General features: G+C 32.3%; 1 protein-coding gene across 1 annotated transcript; it reads left to right on the forward strand.

Annotated features, from left to right (window-relative positions):
- Nucleotides 1-519: 519 nt before the first annotated feature.
- Nucleotides 520-7887, forward strand: LOC120578198 (very-long-chain aldehyde decarbonylase CER3). Its single transcript, XM_039830567.1, has 10 exons — nt 520-721; nt 823-1049; nt 1314-1546; nt 1799-2018; nt 2137-2258; nt 4156-4412; nt 4730-4837; nt 6236-6442; nt 6790-7074; nt 7552-7887. The coding sequence occupies exons 1-10, from the start codon at nt 671-673 to the stop codon at nt 7732-7734; spliced, it is 1893 nt and encodes a 630-aa protein (XP_039686501.1). The 5' UTR covers nt 520-670; the 3' UTR covers nt 7735-7887.
- The last annotated feature ends 649 nt before the right edge of the window (nt 7888-8536 follow it).

Genomic DNA, 8536 nt, shown 5'->3' on the forward strand with positions numbered 1-8536 from the left:
CGAAATGTACCGTCTCTGCCAACGTTCCCGTGAATCTCTCCTCGACGATTACACTTCATACGAATTGGTAACCGCCTTGCACACGTGTGTCTTACAACGGCTTTGCAAACACCCACCTCTATATAAAGGGGACTCTTTACAGTCCCCAAGGTAGAATCTATTTTCTCTCTAAACCTCGATTCTGATCTCTTACTGACTTGAGCGTCAGAGTGTCTGCAGGTACATCCATGCTGTTTCAGTATTTAAGCTGACGCATTCCACCACCTTACAACCACCGTATTAAAGAGCACTGACAATCACCTTCTGATCAGGTACGATCAAATACCAACTTATTATTTTAAATTTTTTAACCTATACAAATTTGCACATTATAAAAAAAACCTTAAAATATAATTCTAATAATTAATATCATAACGAGAAAGTGACTGACATAGAAAACTAACCGCAACGGCCTCAACCAACGCCTTACCCAATTTGAATATAGTTCATTCATTCAGCCTATATAAATATGTGATGGATGGGGAAGAGTCTCATGTCATCACATAATTAAATTTGAGGGACACAAATTACATAACAATATTAGCCTATATATAGGTTATTATAAGCAAAAGTGTTCACAAAAAAATATTATAACTATATATCTTGCGATCTATCTAGCCAGTCCTTTGAAATGGGAGCTCCTTTATCATCATGGCCATGGGAGAACTTTGGGATATTCAAGGTATGTTATATTAGTTTATCATAATTATTTTTAACACAATTTTGGTGATACTAAACTAACACTAAATTTGAATGATTTTTTGATGAATACAAACAATATAGTACGTGTTATATGGGCCGTTTGTAGGAAGAGTAGTGTATGAAATGTTGTATGAAGAAGAGAAAGACCTCAAATTCAGCTGGTGCCTTCATTTGCTCATATTGTCTAGTCTTAGAGGCTTGATTTATTTGCTATGGAATTGTTACAGCAATATGCTTTTTCTTACACGAAACCGTCAGATTCTTAAACAGGGGGTTGATTTCAAGCAGCTTGACAAAGAATGGGACTGGTAATTTACTATTCTTAACTAATAGTACGTTATAAAACATGGACACCACTCGGATTAGAGGTGTCTCAGTGTCGGACACTCGTCAGTGTCAGACATCGATATCGACGCCTATGATTATACTGAATTATGTTATTTTCTTAAATTATTATCGTGTTAACGTGTTGTGTCCGGTGTGTCTGTCTCCGTGCTTCATACGTACTTTATTTTTTCTACAATGTTTTTTTTTTTTGTTTCTTTCTAATTTGGTTGTTTTGTAACTAACAGGGATAACTTTTTAATTCTTCAAACAATATTGGCTTCTATGGCGTATTATATGTTTCCATTCCTACAAAATCTTCCATTATGGAACATTAAAGGTCTTATTGCAGCATTGATGTTTCATGTGGGAATCTCAGAACCACTTTATTATTGGGTGCATAAGAAGTTTCATGGACACTATCTTTTCACCAATTACCATTCACTTCACCATTCAATTCCAGTACCACAGTCAGTAACGGGTAAGTGAGAACAAATAGTTCCATGATTAAAACTTTCACCAAATTAGTACTTATATGGTTAATTGGCTTCTGATTCAAATTAGTGAGAGCATATAGGCGTGTCTCGGTATGGGCCACGTGTCGTGTGATTACACTGAATTATGTGATTTTTTCAAATTGTTAGCTGTGTTGGCGTGTCAGTGTCCGTGTCGTGTCTGGTGTCCCTGTCCGTATCCGTGCTTCATATTTATTTGTAAGTACTTTTGCTTGCAGTGGGAACCGGTACGGTTTTGGAGCACCTGTTTCTGACTGTAGTAATTGGAATTCCGATCCTTGGAGCTTCATTGATGGGATATGGATCAACAAGTATGATATATGGTTACATTTTCTTTTTTGATTTTCTCAGAAGTTTGGGTCATTGCAATGTTGAAATTGTTCCACATCGTCTGTTTCAAACATTTCCATTTATGAGATATATCATATATACCCCAACGTAAGTTAATTTATTTTATTCAACTAGAAGAAAAATATCATACATATGAAATTTTTCTAAAGAAAGATGCAATTGACATATTTTAGTTTTCTTGATATTAATCTGTCCTTTTATGCAGATACCACACCCTACACCACACTGAAAAGGACTCTAATTTTTGCCTTTTCATGCCTCTCTTTGACGCACTAGGAAATACACTTAACACCAAATCATGGGAATTACACAAATCATTCAGTTCAGGTACAGAAATTTATATAGTTAAAAAAGTCATAGTGAGTATATTAAGTTTCTAAAGATAAGATGAAAAATTAGTTTTAGACTAAATTTCTTTTTTTGTCTCTTATTTATATTTTTTGAGAATGCTAACCATTGCCTTTAGGAAATTTGATAAAGGGATAAAAATAGAAATACAGTATTGAAAAATGGTGAAAAGTGATAAATTTAACTTTTTAAAAGTCAAAATGTTGTTGAAACCAGTGCAAACATGCTACTTTTGGCTTCGTTAACCATTGTCCTCACAACCATTATTCTGAGGACAATGGTTAGCAAGACCTGTAATTTTTTTATCTTTTTGGTCTGTTTGAGTCCCTTAAGATTATCTCGTTACGCATTTTAGTCTATTCCGTCAGTTTAATTCAAAAACGTTAACTCATTGACATATGTCAATTTGACATTGGTTGAAAATTCATTTATTTCCTTCATCTTCTCCATCACATTCCTTAATCTCCTTACTAGAAAATATGAAGAACACTATATTAATTTCATCATTGCTTCATGAACATTCAACACAAAAATCCAGAAAAGAAAAAAAAAATACTAAAAATTCAATAGCATAACTCAATCAATAACCAATTATTCCACTCAAAAAACAACATTTTCATTTCAAACAACACAAATTCTCAATATGCGTTCATCTTCTTCACTCCTCATCTTCATCACCATATTCATAGATTTGCCTCAAAGAATTATAACCCATAAATCATCATACATCTCTTTACATTGTTTTCTTTCTCACAAAATCTAATAGAAAAAAGTATTAGTTGTCGGACCAAAAGTTAGTTGTGGACCAAAATGATACCTCAAAAATAATTCAAGGATAAAAAGAAAATATTGCCTTATTTTAATTTTTGAAGACAATTAAATGATAGTTTCTTTTTAAAAGCATAAATGTTAGCAAATGCACTCCCTAGTAAAGGAAAGAAAACACAATTTTGCAAAAAGGAAAAAACATTTTTTTATAGGGATAGAAAACAAATGGTACCAATACATTTAATTTTATTGGGGTACATAATAAACTCCTTCATAAACTGATATGCACGGATGCAGGTGAAGTCTATTGGGGTCGGTTAACCCCACTCTTTAGTTTTCATTTCACCTAACTATAACATGATTTTACATTTTGACCCCACTTTAAATATTATGTTGATCGTACATAACCCAACTAATACACTAGAGACAAAACAATGTCATATTTGTAAATTAATTTTTAATTATATTTACTTTTAAAGTTAGTATTACTAAAAACGAGCACAAAAAGTACACATTACTATTGTATACAACGATTATAATTGTTGAAAGGAGTTTCTTTGCTACAAATTTTATGAAAATAATCGAATGCGTAATTTTATGAATATGAATTTTTTTAATTATTGTTTGTTAACATTTATAGACACCGGTATATTTGCCAATTTCTGATTTATGGTAATATTTATATAAACTGATGAATGATGACATTTTTTTTTAATCTCGAATTCTTCTTAATGATAATGATGTCACTATTTTATTTGTTATAGATTTATATATTTTTGTAAAAATATTTATGATAAATAATATTGATCCCAGTTATTAAAATTTATGGATCCGTTACTGTAAACTAAACGCTGGAGTAGCTTTTTTGGGTGTAAACCAAGTATCCTCCGCGCGCAAATGCGGAGACTAATCCCTCGAGCATTGTGGGACCTAAATGGGCGGCAAGCTCTCCCTAAAAGTTTTAACGCTGCTGCATGCCTAAGGCTGGATTCGAACAAAGACCTTGGTTATTGTATTTTTTATAAATAAGGATACATTATATTATGTTAACTCTAATTAGTAATTAATTTAATTTGTGGTAAATCTCTATTTGTATTGACAAATGCAGGAAATTGTAGTAGGGTACCAGAATTTGTTTTCCTGGCACATATAGTGGATATAACATCCTCTATGCATGCTCAATTCTGTCTCAGAACCTTTGCTTCTTTACCATTCAGAACAAGGTTCTTCTTGATCCCATTTTTTCCAATGGCTGTGGTATCTTTGTTAGCAATGTGGCTTTGGTCCAAGACATTTTTAGTTTCTTTTTACTACCTCAGGAGTAGACTACATCAAACATGGGTTGTCCCTAGGTGTGGCTTTCAGGTGGGTCTATAATTATATAGTCTCTGATCTTATTTATAAAAAAAATTTGATTTTTTAGATACATTGAGTAATCGATGTATCATGTTTAGAATATAGACCAAATACATCATTTATGCAATGAATTAAAAAGTTAAATGTTTCTTATAAATAAGATCGGAGAAAGTAAGCTTCCAAATTATTGCCTAAAAAAAAAAGAAGGGGATAGTCTTATAAAAAGGATAAATTCTTTTTGGCTCAAAAATTAATTTTAAGAAATTCTTTTAATAGGGTAATTTTTAAGGAGAAAACTAAGTAATTAATTGTTTTTGCTATAACAGTATTTCTTGCCATTTGCTACTGAGGGTATCAATAAGCATATTGAGCAAGCTATTCTCACGGCTGATAAAATTGGTGTTAAAGTCATCAGCTTGGCTGCTTTGAATAAGGTAAGAAGATACTTGATCATATTAAATCAACTTTTTTATTATTTTATATGATATTAATCATAATGTCTATTTTACTATTTAATTTCTTAATAAAAATAAAATTAAAGAACATTTTAGTATAGTTTGCTCGTAATTTTTTATCATATTAAATTAAAAAATATATAAAATAATTTATTATAGTAAAAGTCGCTTAATAATACTCCCTCCATCCCAAATTGTATGACGTTTTGGCTATTTCACACGTGTTAAGAAATGTAATTAATATTGTGTGGGGAAGAGAAATTATGAGTTGTTTTACAAAATTATCCTTAATAAATGGTATGGAAAAGATAAATTAAATAATTGAAAGAAGAGAGAGTAATTAATAGTTAAGGATATAATAGGAAAAGTAACATTAATATTTCATCGGTATTGTAAAGCGACATATAATTTGGGACAAATTTTTTTCTCAAAGCGGCATACAATTTGGGACGGAAAAAAAATATTATCTAGTACTATTTTTTTTATGGCTATCTCTATTATTTTGAAAAATGAACAAAATTTTCCTCCTTTATAAATTGTTCAACATACATTATAAATTTTTATGGCTATATCTATCCGTCAACCAAACCAGGTTTGGCCAATTACCTTTATAAATTGTTCAACATACATTAATTGCACTTTCAATTCTGGCTGCATTTTTCTCTGTAAAAACAGTAAAGAGCCAAAGTGGAACTATAACATAGGGGTCCCTGTCCAAATCAAGCTAGCCAATCCAGGTCATAACGAATGTCGTTTATGAAAAGAACTTAACCTATGTAAAGAGGATCCATTGTAATTATAGAAAGGGTTTATAATTTTTAAAAAATAATTATTAAATTTAGGATGCTTAAAGAGTGTCCCGGAAGCACTCGTTAACAAAATCCTTTTAATTAACCTTGGTATTACATGAGATGAGAGAATGAATTTTATCAACTTTTTTCTTTCATAAAAAAATGTAAATAGCTATAAATAATATGTTTTAATTTATTAAATTTTTACCTCATTTATCATATGAATTGAAAATTTTATTATATAAAATTTGTTAACAATTTGACAAAAAAATTATAACATTGTCTGATATTGCTAAATAAATAAATAAATTTCTTTCGTCAAAAAAAATAAAATATCCAAATAAATTTCTAAATTAAACCTTATATAAAGATATGTTTTATTGAGTGAGAGTCTTTTGTTTTTTGAAAGTTTTACTGAGAGTGGTCTACTCTTGTATAAAGAGAAGATAATATACCACATTTGTATATAGTATATACTTAGTGAATTAATTTATCACTATGAGTGATTAGTGTACATTTAATTTAATTTAATTTCTTGTTTTTCCCAAAAAGGAAATATTAATTTTGTTCATATGTGGACATGCAGAATGAATCTCTAAATGGGGGAGGAAAACTTTTCGTGGACAAACACCCAAACCTAAGAGTTCGAGTTGTTCATGGCAACACTTTAACTGCAGCTGTGATCTTGGATGAAATTCCTAAAGATGCCAAAGAAGTTTTCCTTACTGGGGCAACTTCTAAGCTTGGAAGAGCAATTGCTCTCTACCTCTGCCAAAAGAAAGTCAAAATTCTGGTATATATAATTCTATCACTTTTTACTTTTTATTCTGGTGTAAAAAATAGGGTAAGGCTGCGTACAATACATCAAATGGTGGACCCCTTCCAAGACCCTGCATATGCGGGAGCTTTAGTGTACTGGGTTGCCCTTTTTATTTCCAAATCTTGTTTTTCTTTAGGTTTCTCATTTTACCAACTTATATACTCTTTGTTGCTTATTAAGAGTCTCACTTGAGTTGAGATATAAGATCTAAACATATGTTTATAGGGGAGGTATTTATTCGGTCATAGGCGTGAGAAGAGTGTGTTAAGAGTCGCAATTACCACTACTAATGAACGGGCTAATGCCACTTGAATTTGCAGATGTTAACACTATCAACGGATAGATTTCAGAAGATTCAAAAGGAAGCACCGGAAGAATACCAAAGTTATCTTGTTCAAGTCACAAAATACCAAGCAGCACAGCATTGCAAGACATGGATTGTTGGCAAGTGGATCACTCCAAGAGAGCAAAATTGGGCTCCACGTGGAACTCATTTCCACCAATTTGTTGTTCCTCCAATTTTTGCATTTAGAAGAGATTGCACTTATGGTGATCTAGCGGCTATGCGATTGCCAGATGATGTAGAAGGCCTTGGCTGCTGTGAGGTGATCGATTATTATATTTTCATTCATTTCTTGTCTCTAGCTTTGCAATTGCAACTATTGAACCCGATTCTCAGTCATACGCATTCACGTAGTAAGGAGATTTGTGATTGTCCGATATTGACAACGATCAAAATTACCGATTTTATGATCCAAACCGTCTAATCTCAATCGGAAGGTCGCAGATCCCCTAAATGAAGAGAACCTAGGTTTGAAATTGTTGCGGCCACAAGAAGTAGCTCAACTATTTGATTGAAAAGAGAGAAACTCATAAAATTTTTCTCTCTCTTAAGGATTCTTTCTTTGGTGCACGAATGAAACAACTCTTGAACCATGCATTAGCTTGTTTCCACTATCAGATCAACGTGATATGATGTGACTTATTGATCCAATGACATAAAACATATTTATAGTTTATTTGTGCACATTAAATAAAGATAACAATACATATCAATAATCTGCATTTTTAATTTGATGCAGTACACAATGGATAGAGGAGTGGTTCACGCATGCCATGCAGGAGGAGTTGTACACAATCTTGAGGGTTGGACTCATCACGAAGTTGGAGCTATCGATGTCGATAGGATCGATGTTGTGTGGAAAGCAGCACTAAAACATGGTATAAGACCTTTGTCTTCGGGTTCCACTGTTAAAGCAAATTGAAAAACCCGACTCAAATATTTGGTGACAGAGTAGTTAATTATTTAAGTTGAATTAAAGGAATTCTAATCAGTTAGTAGTGGTCATTTAAATGTGGTTACATTCTTTGAGCTTGCTTTATCAATGATGTTAAATGTTCACATCTCTTGTTGGAAACATCTCATTTTTTAAATTAGTAATGAAAATATCTACATTCAAAATGGTAGAATGGAAAATAAAACATCTCATTATACAACTAAGTTAAGCTAACGATGATAAATAACAAATGCTACCAAAGAAATTTCACTCCAAAAACAGATGGTTGATCGTTTTCTCTTTCCCGCGGCCACCCGAACACAAAATCGAATATAATGGAATTACTCCTCTTCCAATTAAGTTGTCCTTCGTCGGAATTTCCTTATTAATTGTTCTTGAGGAAAAGAGTAACACCTTGAGAGGCAATGATTTGCTCCAAATTAAGTATGAATGGTTGTCAACAAGAAGCTGATTCGTAGCCGTGAGAATATGATAAACACATTTTACCGAGTATCCTTCAACAGGGTTGTGTTTTCAAATCCATTTGTCATTTACTTTATCCTGCAAAAAATGTTATCAAGAAGCCTAACACAATCTATCAATTGTTCCTTCTCTCAAGCAAAAAGTATTATTCTCCATCTCCAACCCACCCCGTCAACCTCCCAACCATCCCTCCTCATTGCCGCTACAAAAACATCACGATCCATTGTTAGCTCAAACAAACGCCTAAATCTATCTTGCAACACCCCTCGCTCTAACCAAGGCTCACTCAAAAAATATGTATTTTCAC

The sequence above is a fragment of the Medicago truncatula genome, chromosome 2 (assembly GCF_003473485.1).
Source record: "Medicago truncatula cultivar Jemalong A17 chromosome 2, MtrunA17r5.0-ANR, whole genome shotgun sequence".
NCBI classification, from domain to species: domain Eukaryota; kingdom Viridiplantae; phylum Streptophyta; class Magnoliopsida; order Fabales; family Fabaceae; genus Medicago; species Medicago truncatula.